The sequence below is a fragment of the Phialemonium atrogriseum genome (genome assembly GCF_030411735.1).
Source record: "Phialemonium atrogriseum strain 8032-3 unplaced genomic scaffold QBC33scaffold_16, whole genome shotgun sequence".
NCBI classification, from domain to species: Eukaryota; Fungi; Ascomycota; class Sordariomycetes; order Cephalothecales; family Cephalothecaceae; genus Phialemonium; species Phialemonium atrogriseum.
In genome coordinates, this window is record NW_026848153.1 from 597,042 (window position 1) to 615,506 (window position 18,465).

At 55.5% G+C, this 18,465-nt stretch overlaps 8 protein-coding genes across 8 annotated transcripts; 3 read left to right on the top strand and 5 right to left on the bottom strand.

Moving 5' to 3' along the window:
- Positions 1 to 149: 149 nt before the first annotated feature.
- On the bottom strand, positions 150 to 2,131 carry QBC33DRAFT_542380 (60Kd inner membrane protein-domain-containing protein). Its single transcript, XM_060428265.1, has 3 exons — positions 2,025 to 2,131; positions 1,109 to 1,972; positions 150 to 1,028 (listed from the first exon to the last, which is right to left on the bottom strand). Exons 1-3 carry the CDS (start codon positions 2,079 to 2,081, stop codon positions 513 to 515), a joined length of 1,437 nt encoding a protein of 478 aa, XP_060282484.1. The 5' UTR covers positions 2,082 to 2,131; the 3' UTR covers positions 150 to 512.
- A 566-nt stretch (positions 2,132 to 2,697) lies between these two features.
- Positions 2,698 to 3,201, bottom strand: QBC33DRAFT_516172 (outer membrane protein TOM13-domain-containing protein; the record flags this gene model as incomplete). Its single annotated transcript, XM_060426130.1, has 2 exons — positions 2,698 to 2,805; positions 2,929 to 3,201. The coding sequence occupies 2 exons, from the start codon at positions 3,199 to 3,201 to the stop codon at positions 2,698 to 2,700; spliced, it is 381 nt and encodes a 126-aa protein (XP_060282485.1).
- Positions 3,202 to 3,671: 470 nt separating this feature from the next.
- Positions 3,672 to 5,072, top strand: QBC33DRAFT_516173 (UBX domain-containing protein 1; the record flags this gene model as incomplete). The annotated part of the gene is made up of 3 exons (XM_060426131.1): positions 3,672 to 3,743; positions 3,823 to 4,250; positions 4,310 to 5,072. 3 exons carry the CDS (start codon positions 3,672 to 3,674, stop codon positions 5,070 to 5,072), a joined length of 1,263 nt encoding a protein of 420 aa, XP_060282486.1.
- A 226-nt stretch (positions 5,073 to 5,298) lies between these two features.
- On the bottom strand, positions 5,299 to 7,191 carry QBC33DRAFT_542388 (Gtr1/RagA G protein conserved region-domain-containing protein). Its single transcript, XM_060428266.1, has 2 exons — positions 6,785 to 7,191; positions 5,299 to 6,648 (listed from the first exon to the last, which is right to left on the bottom strand). The coding sequence occupies exons 1-2, from the start codon at positions 6,985 to 6,987 to the stop codon at positions 5,628 to 5,630; spliced, it is 1,224 nt and encodes a 407-aa protein (XP_060282487.1). The 5' UTR covers positions 6,988 to 7,191; the 3' UTR covers positions 5,299 to 5,627.
- Positions 7,192 to 8,685: 1,494 nt separating this feature from the next.
- On the top strand, positions 8,686 to 10,190 carry QBC33DRAFT_115519 (uncharacterized protein). The gene has a single exon (XM_060421936.1). The coding sequence runs from the start codon at positions 8,967 to 8,969 to the stop codon at positions 9,924 to 9,926; it is 960 nt and encodes a 319-aa protein (XP_060282488.1). The 5' UTR covers positions 8,686 to 8,966; the 3' UTR covers positions 9,927 to 10,190.
- A 265-nt stretch (positions 10,191 to 10,455) lies between these two features.
- Positions 10,456 to 12,411, bottom strand: QBC33DRAFT_516176 (P-loop containing nucleoside triphosphate hydrolase protein; the record flags this gene model as incomplete). The annotated part of the gene is made up of 5 exons (XM_060426132.1): positions 10,456 to 10,827; positions 10,910 to 11,032; positions 11,094 to 11,857; positions 11,975 to 12,059; positions 12,091 to 12,411. The coding sequence occupies 5 exons, from the start codon at positions 12,409 to 12,411 to the stop codon at positions 10,456 to 10,458; spliced, it is 1,665 nt and encodes a 554-aa protein (XP_060282489.1).
- Positions 12,412 to 12,618: 207 nt separating this feature from the next.
- QBC33DRAFT_542392 (ASST-domain-containing protein) lies at positions 12,619 to 15,089 on the bottom strand. Its single transcript, XM_060428267.1, has 3 exons — positions 14,168 to 15,089; positions 14,041 to 14,106; positions 12,619 to 13,983 (listed from the first exon to the last, which is right to left on the bottom strand). The coding sequence occupies exons 1-3, from the start codon at positions 14,736 to 14,738 to the stop codon at positions 12,944 to 12,946; spliced, it is 1,677 nt and encodes a 558-aa protein (XP_060282490.1). The 5' UTR covers positions 14,739 to 15,089; the 3' UTR covers positions 12,619 to 12,943.
- A 312-nt stretch (positions 15,090 to 15,401) lies between these two features.
- On the top strand, positions 15,402 to 17,763 carry QBC33DRAFT_115539 (MFS general substrate transporter). The gene is made up of 5 exons (XM_060421937.1): positions 15,402 to 16,034; positions 16,098 to 16,618; positions 16,698 to 17,019; positions 17,099 to 17,241; positions 17,353 to 17,763. The coding sequence occupies exons 1-5, from the start codon at positions 15,560 to 15,562 to the stop codon at positions 17,536 to 17,538; spliced, it is 1,647 nt and encodes a 548-aa protein (XP_060282491.1). The 5' UTR covers positions 15,402 to 15,559; the 3' UTR covers positions 17,539 to 17,763.
- The last annotated feature ends 702 nt before the right edge of the window (positions 17,764 to 18,465 follow it).

Sequence of the window (18,465 nt, forward strand, 5' to 3'; positions counted from 1 at the left end):
AATTCGAAGTGAATATCGTAGCTTCCCCCCCGTACGTGGTGATCCAGACCCAAGTATATAATCGATGTATCTCCTTTTGTTAGTGTTAAGACTCTCAGCCTCGGCCTTACCCAGCTCTTGATTCTTTCCACAATGCCAAGCCCCTCTGGTGTTGAAAGGTGCTTCGAGGTCTGTAGCGTTCTTGCAACAATCTGCAGCAATGATGGATATGCTTAGTGATAGACAGAGGACACGCGAGGTTTAGGAAATCCAGGCCAATTAATCGATCGCGACTGGGCATTGCTGGGCATAGCTGGGCAGCGCTCCATTGGAGAGTTCATATCTTTTTCAAGTCTATGCTACAAGGACTACCTACACTGATCAGTATATATCTCTTACAAGTATGGTACATACACCTCAGTTTCCAGGTTCTGGAGTCTGGACTGCCAATCGGCTTGCACCCGTCTCTGGGCATCTAGCTTCCAGGCAGTACATGGGTATCAAGCATCGGATGGAAGATGGACGCTTGTCACTCAAGGGCGCGACTGCCTCTTCCTTATCGCCTCCTCTCGCCGGGCCGATAACTTTGCCTCCTCCTCCAGTCTTCGCCTTTTCTCGTACATCTCCGCCTGCGTATTCTCGCTCTTCTTCCTCGTTTTCGCTTGGTGGTTATCGAGCTTCTCGCGGAAGGTCTCCATACCACCCTTCAGGCTGGACATGATGTTGCTCTCCGGCTTGGCCGGGCTGGCCGTGGTTGTGATGGTCCTCGGTGCCTGCCAGTTCGCGCTCTTTGCCGAGAACGGGCTGGTCTGCGGTGCGACGGGCGTGGCGGCCCCCTTGAGCTCCAGGACGGGCAGTTTCGCCCAACGACGAAGCCAGGGCTGGTAGAACACCCATGTCTGAAGGTATTGAAGCCCGCCAGTCATGAGGAAGAACCACTGCAGGCCAGCTGGGAAATAAATGGTGACGAACAGGGACAAAGGAGCAAAGACGATTGCTACCATGTTCATGATCTTCGCTTGTTGCGGCGCCATATATGGGGTGCTCATCTGTCATGGGCGAACGGAGCACGGGGTGGTCAGCAGGATATTCCTCGTCGCGAGAGCCGTGGCAGGGGACGCTGGTTTACCTTCATGACAAAATACAGCAAGGAGCTGCTGGCAATAGGCAAGATGAAAAATGGATCCGGGACCGTCAAGTCAGAGAACCACAACACTCCGCCGGTCTCCAAGCTCGGTACTGGGAGCGCTGCCATGGCGCGAAGCAGCCTCAACATGCCGATCGCAATCGGGATATTGACCATGGGGACAAATGCCCGCCATGTCTGTACGCCGGCTGCGAGCTGCATATTTCTCGTCTCCGTCCGCGCGGCCATCATTTCGGTCTTGTCCCCCGTCGACATTGCCGCCTCCTGCATCCGGCGCATAGCGTCGGCGAACCGGGGGTTCTTGCGCAGCTCCTGCATCTTGTGCGAATGGTTCGCCGCCGTCAGCGAGGGCTTGAAGATGGCGAGACGGATGAGAACCGCCACCGCGGTAATAGATGCCCACCAGGGCATGCCGCTGTAGATATAGACGTGCTCGAGAAGCCATTGCATCACCGCGGTTGGACCCCAGCCGAAGTCGAGGCCAATGGCTTGGAGGTAGCCGATCTGTTCGGGCATGTCCAAAAGGTCGCTGCCAGTGATGCTAATCGGGGTAGAGACCAGGTCTATCGTGGTGCCGTCACTAGCCGCGGCGGCGGCGACATCCGCCGCCGGGGAGGGCTCGGTCGAGGCATATCGTGCTTGTTGGGGCCGGAAAAAGGGTTGACGGGAAGACAGGACCCCGGTGACGGCTATAGATCCACCTATGCGCCTGGTTTTTAGTGAGTCATATCCTCCCGTGCTCCTGGGCACAATCCCAGTCCTCTGGAGGCTCGTTCCGAATTGTCTCGGCGCGTTGACTCGTCCCCCTTGCAGGGCATAGAAGCCTGTCCTCGTGCTTGGGAATGCCTGTAACCCGGGTTAACCAAGTCATCAATCACTGCTGTTGAGTATGCTTTACCCTTTTGGCAAGCCCTGGGGCAGGCACCGCCCGTAGAAGGCCTCTGCTGGGAAGCATGATCGTTTTGGCAGCCGATCACTGTCTCGCAAAAAGAAGTCGAGACTTTTTCTGGCGATTAGATTGTAGGTGATTTTTTGCCCGTCTCCAGGTGGGTCCTGGTGCCCAGCGAATCAGGTTTAGAAGGCTGCCAGCTGGTTCCGGTCCGGCAAGAGTCGGGTCCCCTCCCCATGATCGAGGCTGGAGCCAAGAAGACAGGGAGACTGGGGAAGAACACAGAGAGGAAACATATGCGAGCTCACTACGGAATAAAGCCCTTGAAACAGACAGATGACTCCATGGCACTTTTGTACAGTACATGCTCGATTGTCGCACTTGACGCGCATAACCTCAGTAGCCTATATCCAAGTCCCCGCCCAGTCTAAGAAGTCGTATTTCGCCTTTATCTGAGCCATCATTTCTGCAGATTCGGCACAGATTCGGCAGCTCAGTACGTTTGGGACATATGCGGCTCTGATCACTGCAGACATGTCCCGGCAAGTCTAGCTCGGATCTCCCTCACATACTCGGTGGAAGGTTGGTGATGGAAACACAATCCATGCGAAAACGCCGGCTAATACAGAACCCCTAACAGGAGTCCATCACTTCTGGTAGGTGTGTATCCCTGTTATTCCCATCACTCCAAGCTTGTCAGATGTTCCAGCTCTGACCTTTGACTTGACTTCTCCACAACTTCGATTCCAGGACCGATAGCATGTGCTCGGCGCCTCGACGCCGGGAATACCTAGTTCCAAGTCAGCAGTGTCACTTGTTTACCGCATGTTGAAAACGTAGTGTGTTCGCGTGGGAGAGCGCGTTTGTCTGAGCAGTGTTCCAGAGACGACTGTGTCACTTGGGTTGAACGTACCCTCGTGCCTCCCCATCCAAGCCTGTACGCCGCCTCGTGAGCAAAAAGCTCGCCAAAACCGAGCATCATGCCGTTGATAAATGGGAGGAAGAGGTTTATGGCGGCACCTCGGAGTAGGCCCCAGATAGTCGGCGGTTGGTAGAGAATGAGTGGCGGGGAAGAGGAGGAAGGGGGTGACATCGACAGGTCTTCGGCCCCAGAGTACTGCTCGCTGTCGGACGGAATTGTGACGCCGGACTCGGCCATGGGGTTTGCTTGCTCCTCCTCCGACATTGTGTAGGTTGACAAAGTGGAAAGTCCGGGCCTCCCTGTGTTATTGTTGAAGCTGAGGTTGGCAGTGAGGCACAGCTTCCGAACACGGGACGTAGGCTCCATCAAAAAGAGGGTCGGAAAATCCGCGGGCTTCTGAGCCTTGGAAATTGTGGGGAAACTACCCTACGGACCTGCTCCTTGGTAGAAGAGCTGCTTACGTAATTGGAGGGGCAGCTGCCAGCCAGGTACCTAAGTAGGTTGCTTGGTGGCGGGGCCATTCCAGGTTGCTCCCAGCAAACGTCACACCAACAAGCTAGCTGTGAAGCTGCCCGAACACCAGCGAGACCACAACTTATCATTGAATTTTGGGTCAACAGATCTGGATTTTAGTCACGTCGCCCTGTCTTTTTCATCACGGAGAGGGATTATCCTCTTATTTCTTCACTTACCCTCACCTATTCCTCTCCTCCACACCACAATAGCCTTACAAGATGTCTGATCAGGATGACCATGACTATCTCGTCAGCAGTCTCTGCGACTTAACCGGTGTTTCGGCACAGCAGGTGAGCCACCGCTGCAGCACAATACCTTTACTGCTTATGTCAATGATCTTGCCGTGCTGACTGGCTATCTCGGATGCAGGCAGAAGAGTATCTGGCCGCCAGTGGATGGAATATCGACAATGCTGCTGCCGCACTCTTCGCCGATCAGGACGAGGCGGAAGGGGCAGGGGCCGCCTCCTCAGTGCCTACTTCCCAACCCACCGTCGAGCCTGCATATACCGGACCCCGAACTCTTGACGGCCGACCAGCACCCCAATATGCTTCTTCCTCCTCCAGCTCCGCCCCGAAGAGGCCGAAGAAGAAAACGGGCCTTGCTACTTTGAGTTCGCTGGGAAGCAGTCATGATCACGATGAAGACGAAGACGACGACGACGACGATGATGAGGGGCGTCGCCCTCGTGATCTTTTTGCAGGAGGCGAGAAGTCGGGTTTGGCAGTGCAGGATCCAGCCCGGGGATCTTCTGACCCGAAGAAGCTGATCGACGACATCATTTCCAAGGCGAAGGCGTATGTCCTCCAGTGAAGCCTTACCCTCCAGCAAGCGCTAATTGCAGATATCATACTAGCAACGCCAACGTCAAGCGACCCGGTAACGAGCCCGCCGCCCCTGCCGGCCCTTCGAGTTCTCGCTTCCGCGGATCGGGCCAGACTCTCGGAGGCGATGGCGTCGAGAGCCAGATAATCCCCGATCCCTTTGGCAACCCAATCCCCACAGCGCGTAACGATGCCGCGCCTCAGGAGCGGGTTCTACATCTTTGGGCCGACGGCTTCAGCATCGACGATGGCGAGCTCCACCGATTTGACGATCCTGAGAATGCGGCCGACTTGGAACTGATTCGGCAGGGGCGGGCTCCACTCCACCTCATGAATGTCAGTTATGATCAGCCAGTTGACGTCAAGCTTCAACAACATCAAGAGGACTACCGCCGTTTGCCTCGGGTGTATCGTCCCTTCGGTGGTGAGGGACGCCGACTTGGGAGCCCGGTGCCTGGTGATGGAAACACCGCACCCGCCCCCGCCCCAACTTCAGCAGCGGCACCTGCTAGCGGATCAAACGAACAACCTTGGACGGGCGTTGATGAGTCGCAGCCCACCCTCATGCTCCGAATCCAGATGCCCGATGGCACGAGACTGCCGGCACGGTTCAACACGACAAACACCGTTGACGATGTGTATCAATACGTCCAGCGTACCTCCTCCGCTACGAAATCGCGACCCTGGGTCCTGGCTACTACCTTCCCCAACAAGGAACACACTGACAAAAGCCTTGTGCTCGGGGAGATGCCCGAGTTTAAGAAGGGCGGGACGGCCGTGGTTAAGTGGGCTTAGGATCCCCTGGGATCGGCATGGGCTCAGTATAGGGAGGAGATGTTGCGTGAGCTTCCTTAACTGACGACATGAGCCGCCTTCGGTATTTCCCCAACACATGTAAGCCATGGCATTCAGATATTTGTCTGTTTTTGGGTTTCCTAGGGGTTTCCGGGAAACAGGAGCATTGGCTTACTGGCAACGAAGGAGCTATTACGATCCGTCCATGGACGAATGAATTAAAAGAGTAGAATTATGCAGATGTCCCTTTATTTGGCCCGAGACCCATTTGGGGCCATCCTAACTGAAGACCCATGGTGAACTACCTATGATATTAGCAAAAAAAAAAGAAAAAAACGCCTTGCTCCATGTTTAGGTATCATGACCCGGTGATGGAAAACCTCCCAAACGATGCAAACCCGATCCCGATTTTTTTTCCCCGCATGATGCCCTTATTTGGTTGTTAAAAAAAGAACTATGGAACCCAGAAGTCATCAACGTCGTAACCGCGATCTTAGAAAGACAAGATCGTCGGACTGGGGGCCGGGCGGCCGCGGATAAGGGGATCAAGTCAAATCAAGCTTCCGAGGACGGGCCGGCGGCGTTGTAGTCAGCAGCAGCGCCTGAAGCGCCGGCAGCAGCACCAGCAGCAATTTGCTGCGAATTGCCGGAGGAGGCGGGACTCGCGGCGACAGTGGCGGTGGGTGGCCCGTCGAGGAAGCGGAACCAGGAGCGGGCGATGGAGACGTTGAGCTTCGCACTGTTGAAGCGGGCCTCGCCGGGGGGCATGCAGACGAGGATGTAGGTGTTTGTGGTGAACTTTGTGATGAAGAGGGCGAAGTTGGCGCCGGCCTTGTACTCAAAGTCGGTGAACTGCTCGGCGTTGCGCGGGGTGCCGGTGAACTTTGAGCACGTGTGCTTCCACGACTTGAGGATGTTGGAGAGGCGCTCGAAGCGGTCGCCGAAGGGGTTGCGCTCCCCCTCGGTGGAGGACCACTTGGAGACGACGAGGAACGATGTGCGTTCGAATAGGAGGATCTCCTCGGCGTCGATGGCCACGCCGAGGCTAGCGAGCTGCTGCTCAATGAGCGAGAGGTTCGGGACCAGGTCGTGGATGATGGAGGCCCAGGCCTTGTACAGGGACTGGTCCCAGATGCTGGTGGCGAAGGCCTGCATCTCGAGGTCGACGGCCGCGAGGGCCGAAGCCCCGGCCGCCATGTCGGGCTTCTGTTTGCGCACGATCGCTATGGCCTCGGCCGTCTTCTTGCGGATGACAGTGACCCGGTTGTCGAAGACGGCCTCGCGGGTGCTTGGCTGGATGAGATCCATCTTGTGGAGGAGGACAAAGACCTTGGCCTCCCGCGAATACTGGAACAGCGCGCTGGCGATGTTAACGTAGGTGGCGAGGTCGCGGTCCACGTCGCGGCTCTCAATGTCAAAGACGTAGATGAGCACGCCGACATTGGAGAAGACGTGCGCACGCTGCTGGGAGAGATAGTTCTCCATGAAGGCCTCCTGGCCACCGCAGTCCCAGAGGTTGAGCGTCAGATTGCCCAGGAACTTGACGTGAGAGAGGTCAATGTCAATGGTCGCGCCCCTAGAGTAGGTCAGTTTCCATCCCGAAACGGTCCTCGACGGAAGCCAAGAAGACGTGTATCGAAGCTGAGGGAAAGAAGAACGAGGTATGGGAAAGGTTCTAACGAAACGAAGCGAAAAGGGGGGATCGAACTCACAGTCGGCGGGTGTCTCTAGCTAGATAGTTGCTGAAGATGATGCTTCGCATACTGGACTTTCCAGAGCCACTCTTGCCCATGAGGAGGACTTTCTGCTTCTTGACCTTCTTAAGGCCAACGGTGTTCTTGTCACCCAAAGCAGCGGCGGGATTGGCCTGATCGCCGGCAGCCGAGGTGGCGCTGGTGGCATCGATGTCGGACATTGCGTCGGCTGTCTCAGCTGTCTCCTTGACCTTGCGCTTGAGAGGGGTACTGGCTGGCTCCTCAACCTTGAACCGAGAGCAAAGCTGACGGGGAATCTCGGGAATGTCGTCGAACGTAAAAATGAGGTCCGGAGTGGGTTGAGCATAAATGGCAATGAGGTCTAACTCAACTTGAGTAAACCCGGCGAAGATGTCCGACTCAGATTCAGTAGGAGCAGCAACGACGTCCAACTCAGATTGAGGAGTAGCGAGGCCGTCTTCGGACTGAGCAATAAACTCAGCCTCAGATGGAGCAACAAGGTCGTCCGAGACGCTTAGTCCTGCAAAATCGGTGATGAACGACGAAGTCAGGCTATCAGGAGCAACCTCACTGTTGTAACTGCTAGCAATGTCGACTAGAGTGCCCGTGGCTTGAGTGACAGCAGAGTCAGAACTTCCGTTAGTATCGCATATGACCTGCCAATCGTAATCGCCACTGGAGGAGGATCCTTTCTCCTCTAGCTGACGGGCCTCAGTTTGGGCACGTTCCTCTGGAGCAATGAAGGGCAGAAGATCAGTATGCCGTCCTTGTGGGACATATTGAGATGGGTTATCCATGGCTGCAACAAAGCAAAGGGGGGGATGGTCCGTGCGTCTGGTTCTTTGGAGGTCACGTGCCGGGGGAGAGCAGTGCGTTTGGTCCCGTGTTTGTCACGTGTTGCGTGGAGGAGAAGTGTGGCGCAGCAAAATGTGGCGTTAAATATTTGTCTCTGGGTGGTAATTATGTGCTTTGTTACGTTTGGTTGGTCCAAATGATTTTCTTTTGTCACATGCTTTGTCACATGCTTGAAGAAAGCGAAGTGGGCCACGGGTGTGGCACAAATCTTCATCCTTGGCGAACAGATGGTCTGTGCTGTGTTGATCTTGGTTTGTCCTATGAATTTGATGTCGCCCACTGAATTGAGAACTGAACAAATTATTTTCTTTATCATATAAGGTATCCCTCTTCTCACCTTCTCTTTTCAAATTCTTTTGGGAGATGAAAGTGACTGAAGTAAGAGGAGAGTTGTGAGGATTCTATTTTGCTAAATATATGGTAAACATCTGATACCAAATTGAACTCTCCTCCTCTTCAATACTAAGAATAAGGGGGGGGAACTTAAAAGAGAGTCAGCTAAGCTAACCCTAGAAAAAAACTGGAAATCAGTGTGATTCGTATGCAAACAAATTGATGCTTCAACTTCATACGGAAAGTCGTTGGTCTCGTTTAGACTTAATAGCACATAAAGTAGCAGGGGCCCAAAGCTTAAAATACCGACATGTCCAACCACTAACATGGAAATGAGGCCAATAAAGCACCGCATGATTAAGGAGACAATCGTAATATAAAGGGGCTGCTTCCTTTTTTTGCAAGCCGTCAATAACATCTCTCGCAAGTTCGAGAATTGGAGACTGGTCTCGTTAGACCTGAGAGTTGTACGTGAGAGAATGTTCTACAAGTGAGGAGAAGGATTCTGGTTTGTTGAGTATTGCCCTTGCTCTTACTCAAGTTGATTGGCAGGAGCAACTCAATTTGACTATTGCGCAACTCCAGAGGTGAGACTACTTGGCGATGCCCCTGGATTCGAGACTGTTCCTGGCGGCAGAAGCATTGCTGCCACTCTGCTTTGTTGCTATAACAGTGATATTGTTCAAGCTTATAGGGAAGACAATGTAGTGGTTCAATTTGATAGAAACGGATGTATCATCCTTTGTGTGCATTTATGCTTTGTTCTCGGGCGACAACAACTGATTATATCTCAGCTCAACCAGTTTATACAAAATGCTTCAAGCTGGATCTCCATCTTGTTCAGAGGCAATGCTATTGTGAACTGATTGGGTTTGGGGAAAGGGTCTATAGGAAACGCATAAATACCTACCGTCCTTGCCTCTGTGGAATAGAGTTTCTCATGTCTTCATAACCTCAACACCCTAACTAAGGTGTAGCCATCTCATCCATCATGCTATCCCTCCAGAATCTCGTCCTGTTTCTCATCATCGCCAATTCCTCCGGACACATGCAGATGTCCTACCCACCAGCTCTCCGTTATAAGAGCAACCCTTACTCGGGGGATGACGTCGACTACTCCCTGACGAATCCACTCTCAAGCTCCGGTTCCGACTTCCCCTGCCATGGAAGTTTGGATCTCCTGAGGACGTCCAAGGCCACCCCCGTAGCCTCTTGGATAGCCGGAGAGACTTACAACATGACCATCACGGGCGGGGCCCCGCACAACGGCGGCTCCTGCCAGGCGTCCCTCTCCCACGACAACGGCAAGACCTTCACCGTGATGCACAGCTACATCGGCGGTTGTCCGTCGGGCTCCGAGTCCAGCTTCTCCTTCCGCGTCCCCGCCGACGCGCCCCCCTCCGACTCGGCCCTGTTCGCCTGGACGTGGCAGAACAAGGTCGGCAACAGGGAGATGTACATGAACTGCGCCGTCGTCAAGCTGGCCCGCGGCTCCGGCGCCGTCCCCACCGGCGGGGTACCCTTCGGGAGCCGCCCGGGCATCTTCGAGGTCAACATCGGGAACGGCTGCCAGACGCCGCAGTCCGCTAACTTGCTGTACCCCAATCCTGGTCCTGACGTCGACGTGAACGACCCTGGTGCAGTGCCTGCGATTGGCTCATGCGAGACCACCAGCTCTGGAAGCTCCGGCAGCTCCGGCACCACGGCCGACTCGCCCGGAAGCTCATCTGGTGACACCTTCTCCGCCGGCCCCGGGAGCTCTGCAAGTGTAGGGGGCTCCCTCAGCCCCGGGTCAGACCCCTCCGAGAGCAGCGGGGGCGGTTCGGGCTCCGACACGTTCGTGCCCGGCAATCACTGGCCTGAAGGGTTCTCGCTTGCCGGTCGCCACCGGGCGGCCGGGATCGTTGTCGTAACTATGATTCTGGTCCATCTGATGATGCTCACTCTCTAAGGCAGGCCTGCTGAACTTTGATTGCATAGCCCGGACTGAATAACTGTGCACAGAATGGAGAGGTCTGTATCAGTGTGAAAGGGGGTGAGAGTGAGAGTGAGTGAGACTGAGACAAGAAGTGCCGCCTTGGAAGCCGGCGGTAGGTAAAATTCACCATCTACACAGCAAATCTGATCAAGACTCCCGAATAGAATTTACCTTTGCGTCAGACCAAATATTTGAAATGCCATGTGAATTCCGAGCAATAATAGTTGTAAGCCAGATCCCGAATCTCCGAGTGTGGATTTGAAGACAGCAGTGAACGATTCAATACGACAAACAGGGCGTGGACCATGATCTTCAGAGTAAACAGCCCGGTATAATAAGGGACAAAGTTAAATGAGACCCAGAGGGAACAAGAGGGGAAGTCCAGCGATTGGACTCGTTGCCATCAAACGGCGTCAACAGTTCCGGCAGCTTGTCTCGCATAATTCGTGAAGCTAGCCGCAATTTTCCCCTTGATCCACACGCCGCCAACCAAAGAAAGCATCTAGAATTTCCCTCGCTTCCCGCCCCTATTGGGGTTCTGGCTTCCGTATGGTCGCCTGCCCTGGACCTTGTCCCGGCTCAGCCCGGCAGCCAGGGTGATGTCGACGCGCGGCGGCGTGGTGAAGCCGAAGCTCTTTGCGACCTTGGCCAGGTCGAGCTTGTGCACGTCGAAGACGGATCGCAGGCTGTGGCTGGCGTACGCATGGAGATACGATCTGTACGCATCCTTGGCGCTTTGTGCGAGGTAGTAATTGCTCTTGATGAGCTTCTCAAGCTGAGACTGTACGTTCATGACCTTGTTCGAGGGGAAGTCGTACTCGACGATGGGTACGCGGGCAGATTTGAGATGGCCGAGGAAGCCAACTTCACTGGGCTGTTGAATTCCAACGTTAGCATCTCTCTCGAGATCTCTAGGGGTCGTCCCACGACACGGACTGTAACCGAGAATCACATACCTGAAGGAACATCAAACTCCGACCTTTGCCATTGCTACCCCTTGCTGTCCGACCGACACGGTGGAGGTAGTCACGAGGGTCATCGGGGGGATCAAATTGCACGATGAAATCAACAGTTGGGATCTGAATCGAGGCTGGTCAGTACAAGGCAACCAGCCAGCTGACAGTCGTCTGGGTGACTTACATCTAGGCCACGGGCGGCAACATCAGTGCAGATCAAAGTGCCCTTTTCAGCATTGCAGAACTCGAAGAAGGTGTTTGTTCTCTTCTGTTGCTTCTGCTTGCCGTGAAGATCCAGGACCTGGAGATCGATGTAGTTGAGCAGCTCGGCGTAGTACTTGACCGAGTTGCAGCTGCTGAAGAAGACAATGACCTTTTTCTTTTGCCGCATCTTCTTCAGGAAGGAGAAGAGCAGGAGGAACCGCTTGTCTGCTTCGCAGATGACGTATCCTTGCTCGAGCCCCTCCACCGTGCTGTACTGCGCCGTATCGTCGACGGCTATGAAGAGAGGGTTTGGTTGCAAGGAGATCCTTGCGAGATCTTCGACCTTCGTCGTCTGTGTCGCAGAGAAAAGCATCGTCTGCCTTTCCGTCGGAAGAACCTTGACAATCTGCCTTATTTCGTCCTCGAAACCAATCTCCAATATCCGATCCGCCTCATCGATGATCAAGGATCTGAGGTTCTTGAAGACAAACTGGGGGGTATTCTGCAGATGATCGAGTAGCCTGCCGGGTGTCGCGACCAACAAATTGACGCCCTTGGTCAACTTTTCCACCTCGGCCCTCCTGTTCGCCCCACCCATCACGATACCGCTTGTTTGCGAATGGTACTTCATCAAGTCGCGAGCCACGCTGAAAAGCTGGAGGGCCAGCTCACGGGTTGGGCAGACGACAATGACTCCAGTGCCATTCCTGGGCTTGAAGCGCAACGAGCTGAGCGTCTCGATTGCTATTGAATCCGGCAAGTCAGCCAACGCTTGCAATGAGCAGTATGAAGGGAACTAGAGTCGACGGGTCGCAAGCCTTGGCCCTCGCTGGTCTCCAACAAGGAGTCGTTTGTACGTACCCGGAATAAGAAATGCTAATGTTTTCCCCGAGCCTGTCTTTGCTTTGCCCAGCACATCCTTCCCCGCCAGAAGTGGCGGTATGGCCTGTGATGTCGGGAGTTAGCAGTGGCCTCACAGTCAGGTCTGCCTTGGAGTCATCTAGACGAACCCTGCGTTGGATCTCCGTCATCTGCGTAAACTCCATGTCCTTGATTGCCTTCATGGTCTTCTCCGAGAGATTGAGATGTTCAAACGCTTGCGACTCGGCCGCGGGAGGCAGGATGGGGGCATCCTGGGCTGCAACATTGCCGGTTTCAAGGTCCGAGTCGCCTTCACCGTCATCGTCGGAAAGCGGTTGGGTTTCGTCGTCTTTGGGTTTCTTGGATACGACCGGTGCCGTGGCGTCGCCGACGTCGACGTCCTTGAGCTTACGCTTTTTGCTGAGGCTGGAATCCATTGCTGCGGCTGTTACCAAATCGCGGGCAGGATTGATCTTGGGAGAACTGCGAGCAATGAGAAAGTGGTGGTCCCTCAAATTTTTTTATCTTATCGGTGAGTGGGGAAAGATTGGCCTTGGGAGTGGCAGGCAGGCTGGGAGTGAGGAGCATGGACCGTGCGCTGGACATGGGTTGGATGGTGACTAATCCGTGATACCATGGATTTGCCTCGATTCTTGATTGAACTATTTAGAGTGCTAACTAACACTGGCCAAATTTGAGCTCTGGATGAGAATATAACCCTAGCTATGTAGCTACCTAACTTTGACTTCTCTCCTTTTGGCTCTTTACTTTTTTTTTTATATGTAGGTAATGACTGGTAGATGAGGCTGACATGAATTGGAAGGGAACCCAAACGGGGAGGGGAAGAAGCGACAGATAAACGAGTGGACGGGGATGCAACGGCAGCTCCCAACCCAAATTTTCGAATACTTCAACCTTTCTCGCATCAATGCCCTCCGTGGTGGAGTCGTCCGGTGCTGAACTGTGCCTTCAAAGGTCCTGCGGGGGAACACGCATGAGCTTGAAGATACCGTATTCCTCCCAGCGGCTGGCGGGCTTTTCGAGGACTTTCTCGGCATTCCCGTACTCGAACTGGCCACCCCCGGATTTACCCTTCCGTGCAGGTAGCACCTCTGGCTCAACCTCGACAGACGCAGTGGTACGGAGAGTCCTGCCGCGGCCGTCAACGGCGTCCGCAGATACCTTTGCGACTGACTTCCCGGCGACGAAGAGCGACGTCTCGAAGCTGACGCGCTCCACCTCGCCCAGGAACTCCCGCGAGCCGAACCCGTCGACGACGCGGTAGAACCTCCACGCCGTGGTCTCGGTGTCGCCGTTCCAGCTGACGTAGACAGTCGTACCCTCTTCGCCGGCGAGCGCTACGATGGCGGGGTCCTCGTTCGGCAGCCCCGTCCAGTTGTACTTGAAGGCACGGTAGTTCTGCACGCCGACGCCGAGGGCGCCCGAGTCCATGTAGGCGTGAAAGATGGCCGTGCCGTCCGGCGCGAACTCGGTGACGGCGCCCTCAGAACCCCAGCCGACGACGACGTTGCCGCCGGGAAGGACCTGCGTGGATCCCTGGCTCTTGGACAGAAGACCGTCGGGCGGGCGGTAGGCCTGCACCAGCTCGGCGGTGCCAGCGGTCGCGTTGAGGCGCAGCACCTTGCCGCTGCTGGCGGGGGCGGTGTGCACCTCGTGGCCGCCACCATGCTCGGTGCCGTGGGCCGAGTTGTCGTACAGACTGATCAGCTCGACGTCGGGACCCTCGGCGTGCGGCAACCAGCGGGCGTGGTGCTGGAAGCAGAAGGCGGCGCCGTCGCCCAGCTGGAAGTCGCTCCGCTTGCCGTTCAGCCGCCAGATGATGCTGCCGTCGGTGCCGTTGATCTTGTGCACCGCGCAGGCGTCCCGCGCCGAGATCAGGTAGTTGCCCTCACCGTCCTTGTCGACGCTGTTGATGTGGAAGTAGTCCCACGCGTCGGAGCTGTTGTACCCGGACCCGGCCTGGCCAGGGTTGATGGGGAGGACGGATTCTGGGGGATGTCAGACTCCTCAGTCCGTTTGGGGGAGGGTAGAGGTGCCCAACTTACCATCAGGATCGACATGATCAAGACTGGCCCATTCGAAAAGCACCTTACCGGTTTCAATGTCGAGCTCTGTCAAAAATCCCTGTCAGCGAGAAGAGTGGCTAACCGTCGAAACAGATCAGTCTCCCACCTTGAATAATAGCATTGACGATCCACTGCTGTTCTTCGCTTGCCCCCCAGGCAGTCAGATTGCGCGGGACGGGCTGATAAATCTGGATCAAGCCGGTCTCCTCATTGACAATGTGGAACTCGTGCTTGTCCACCAACTTGTGGTTGCCAGCCCGGAGCTCGCGAATCGTCTCGTAATGCTGGTCCATGAAGGTGATGTGCCCATGGCCGTGGCCATAGCCGGGATTATGGTCGCCCTCGAAACTGAAGAGCACATCCTTGCCCTTCCAGCGGCCGGCCTGGAAATTGGTGGACCAGATACTGTAGATGCCGTATCCCGACCAGACGAGATCGCCGTTGTCCCTGAATATGTAGGGACCAGCCTGGCGGGGCCCGTGCTGCTCGGTCGGCGTATCGACCAGTCCAGCAAAGGGGGCCAAGAACAGAAACCCCTTTTCCACGTCCCCGGTGGCGGGAATGGTAATGTTGAGACGTGGCGGGGCGAGGTCGGGCCGCGACTTGAATTGCCAATCCGCAGCTCCGATATGGAGTAGCGAGGAGGCCGCAATGATCTTCCAGATCAGACCCTTCATGGCGGGAATAATGAGCTAGGTGCGTCAGAGAATAGCTTCCCCATCGTTTTTTCCGATAGGTACATTCACCTTTGGTTAAGCAATCACCCTTGAAGAGAGGCCTTTCTGTAATGATTCCACCTAGTATTGCCGAGTTTGACCCAATTGTGTGCGTTTGAAATGCTTCTCGTTGATGTGAGTGACAAGGAATTCAGGGGGGTCGTTCCAGGCTTCACCAAGCGCAATGATATTTATAGTCTATGGAAACTTCGTGATATCGATCCAAAAGCACGTAACGCCCTCTCCGCACAATATTGGCCGCGACCGGCCCCATGCCGCTGGAGATCCCGTTCGTCATCATGCATTGCCAAGGGTCTCGGGGTGGGAGATGCGGTGGAGAAGGGTTACCGCTGCCTCCGACTTGGCTCCGATAGGCACGGATAGGGCCACGCTAAAGCCCTAGTTGCCGAATGAGTCAGAACGGATCAATCATCTCCAGAGATCCAGGCTTGCGTGATACAGAATCCTGCTGGTGGAATTGTTGTGGACGAACTTGGTTGGTATTTTGTGTCAGGGGTTAGGGTTGGACTTTAGCTTGGTAGGTGGATCAGAATTTTCACGGCATGAATAGCTTCACTGAAACCCACCCTTTCAAGATAGCAACGAGCAAGGAGCACGAATCAACACCTGAATTACTCATTTGGACAAATAGACGCGAGGGGATCGAGAGTCTGCTGCCACAACTTTGCAACTGCTCGAGGATAAGTTCCAAGCAAGAGTCACAGCAAGGTACAGCAGGGCACAGCAACGACCCAACAGAGAGGTTCGAGACTCTAGCGCCGATGGCTACCGACGTAGAAGGTAGCACGAGCCCTCCAAGTATCCAGAACGGGCATATAAGGGACCGCCATGACGAAGGGCAGTCCAGGGAAGACCAGCCCCTCCTGCGGGCTCCCGACGAGGAGACATGGACGCCGCCCCGCGGCTTCATCTGGATCCAGCTGGCCATCATGTCCAATGTCTTCCTGTACGGGTTCGACGGGACGGTGACGGCGGCGACGTATGCGGTCATCAGCTCCGAGTTCGACGCTGCCAACACGGCCTCGTGGCTGACGACGTCGTACCTCGTCACCAGCACCGCCTTCCAGCCGCTGTACGGCCGCGTCTCCGACATCTTCGGCAGGCGCGTCTGCTTCTTTATATCGACCATCACCTTTGCGCTCGGCTGCCTGGGCTGCGCCCTCGCAAGGGATATCATCCTGCTGAACTGCATGCGCGCCCTGACCGGCTTTGGCGGGGGCGGACTGATGACCATGGGTATGTTATTTATGCCCCCCCAACCTGCACCGTCTTAGGCTGACTCGTATCCGCTTTGCAAAGCCACGGTCGTCAACTCGGACATGATCCCGTTCCGCAAGCGCGGCATGTACCAGGCGCTGCAGAACGGCATGTTCGGCTTCGGCGCCATCTGCGGGGCCTCGTTCGGGGGCTCCGTCGCCGACACCATCGGCTGGCGGTGGTGCTTCCTCCTGCAGGTCCCCATCTCCGTCCTCGCGCTGCTCACCGGGGCCCTCGTGATCAAGGATCCCCAAGGCATCATCGCTGGGTCTGGCCGCGACCTCAAGTCGGCCTGGTCCAAGGTCGACTTCACCGGCGCATTCCTTCTCGTTGTGGCCATCTCCATCCAGCTCGTTGGGCTGAGTCTTGGCGGCAACGAGCTGCCGTGGGGTAGTCCCTGGGTCGTCGGTTCGCTGGTCGGGAGTGTCCTGCTCCTGGCGCTCTTCCTGCGCGTGGAGGCAAGGACTAAGGCCATTCCCGTCATTCCGCTGCGCATGCTGCGGGGGAGACTGCCTATCTCGGTCCAGATGGCCAATGTGTGTGTGGGATTATCGGCATACGCGGTAAGAAGCGAACCGAGACGTGACAGTGGCCACATTCTTTTTCTTAGCAAGGCACCATGCTGATATGCGCTGCACACAGTATCTTTTCAACCTCCCGCTATTCTTCCAGGTGGTGCTGATGGACTCGGCAACGAAAGCCGGAGCACGGCTCGCGATCCCGTCTCTTGCCACGCCCTTGGGAGGCCTGGTGGCGGGCATCGTGATGTCCCGCTGGGGAAGACTTATCCCCTTAGTGCGCGCGGGGGCCCTCCTGATGGTTGTCGGGAATCTCCTCGTCACCTCGTTGGGCTTCGTCGACTCCAATTGGAAGTACTTCGTCTACATCTTCCCCGCGAACCTGGGACAGGGTATCGTGTACCCAGGGATTCTGTTCACTTCTCTGGCTACATTTGAGCATGCGGGTCAGTTTCACTTTATCTTCAGGGGGCTTTACTTAATGGCTACTGGTGAATCCGTGACTAACTCGTTTCTACCGTAAAGATCACGCCGTATGCGCCTCAACCGTCTATCTGATTAGATCTCTAGGAACCGTGTGGGGGGTTGCAGCCACTTCGGCTATTGTGCAGACTACATTGAGCGTCCGTCTTCCGGACGCCCTGGGTGAGATACCTGATAAATGGAGAGTACGCCCCTTTTCTTGCCGTCTTTTGTTTTCGTAACGCGGTTGGTTGGTTGGCCATTCTATCCGGGTGTGCCTACAGGAGAAACGAACTGACCGCATCTGACCATGCTAGGTGATCGACGAGATCCGACACTCGGTCTCCGCCCTCAAGGATCTAGACCCCGAGCTCCAGCTCAAGGCCCGCCTCGTGTACTTCGACGGGCTACGGTACTCGTTCGCCGCGTCGACCGCCGTGGCCGTCGTGGCCGTCGTGGCGTCGCTTTTTGCTACTGGGAGGGGCCTGCGTAGCACAAGCTAAGACTCCAAAATGGAGATTGGCCTGACGACAACTGTCAGATATGCCGTTTGGAGAGTATCCGGAGAGAAGGAATCCAAGGATCAGGGAACGAAGCCTTGACACTAATCCTGGGATGTCCCCCTTCAAGACTCTTCCAAAAGCACGCGGCCTTGGTGCCGACTGGAAGACGGTGTGGTTCAAGTTCGACGTTGGATTCAAAATTGGAGCGTGAGAAGATGCCGGGTTTTGCGATGTTGCCAGTGGTTCACACTGGCGAGAGGTTTGGGGTTGGTGGATCAGAGGCAGGCAGAGATACCTGTGTTGTCAGAAGCACAGTACCCCTGCACAAAAAGTAATACATTAGATTCTTAGGTATTTATCCCAAGAACACCCATCTATTTTTTGGCAATTCCACTTGACAGATCATGGCAGGTGAGCATGCCACGGTTAGTCCAGGGTGGGACCAGCGTGTGTGCAGATCAGGAAATCCCAGCAGGGCTCCATGTCTCAGGAACAAAGTTCAGAGAAGAATGGGATCTAAGGCATGGGTTGTATGGATTAGACTACTGGAAGGAAACCCCTGGTATATTTTCTGGCGGCGGCGCTTAGATGTTACCTCTCTGTTCAGCCCGGCGGCAAATGATTTGACTAGCAAGCACCTTGGCGGGGTTTATCCCCACACTGAGACAGCGCCCACCCTGAATCTGGCTCTGTCGGCCCAGACTGTCGGGTCTGAAGGAGTTTCCTCACGGGGCCAGCGACCAGCATTGGTCAGCCACTCGCCCTGCTGAAATGCACGTTGGTAGCAGGTTGGCACAATGGATCATTTCGCCGTCTCAGCCAAACCCCTGACCTCTGCTGTGCTTCCACTTCCAGTCCTGCGATGCCGCCGCCGATGAAGCGATCGATGCTTCCTGCAGCTGGGAAGACAGGCGGTGCTCCCATTGG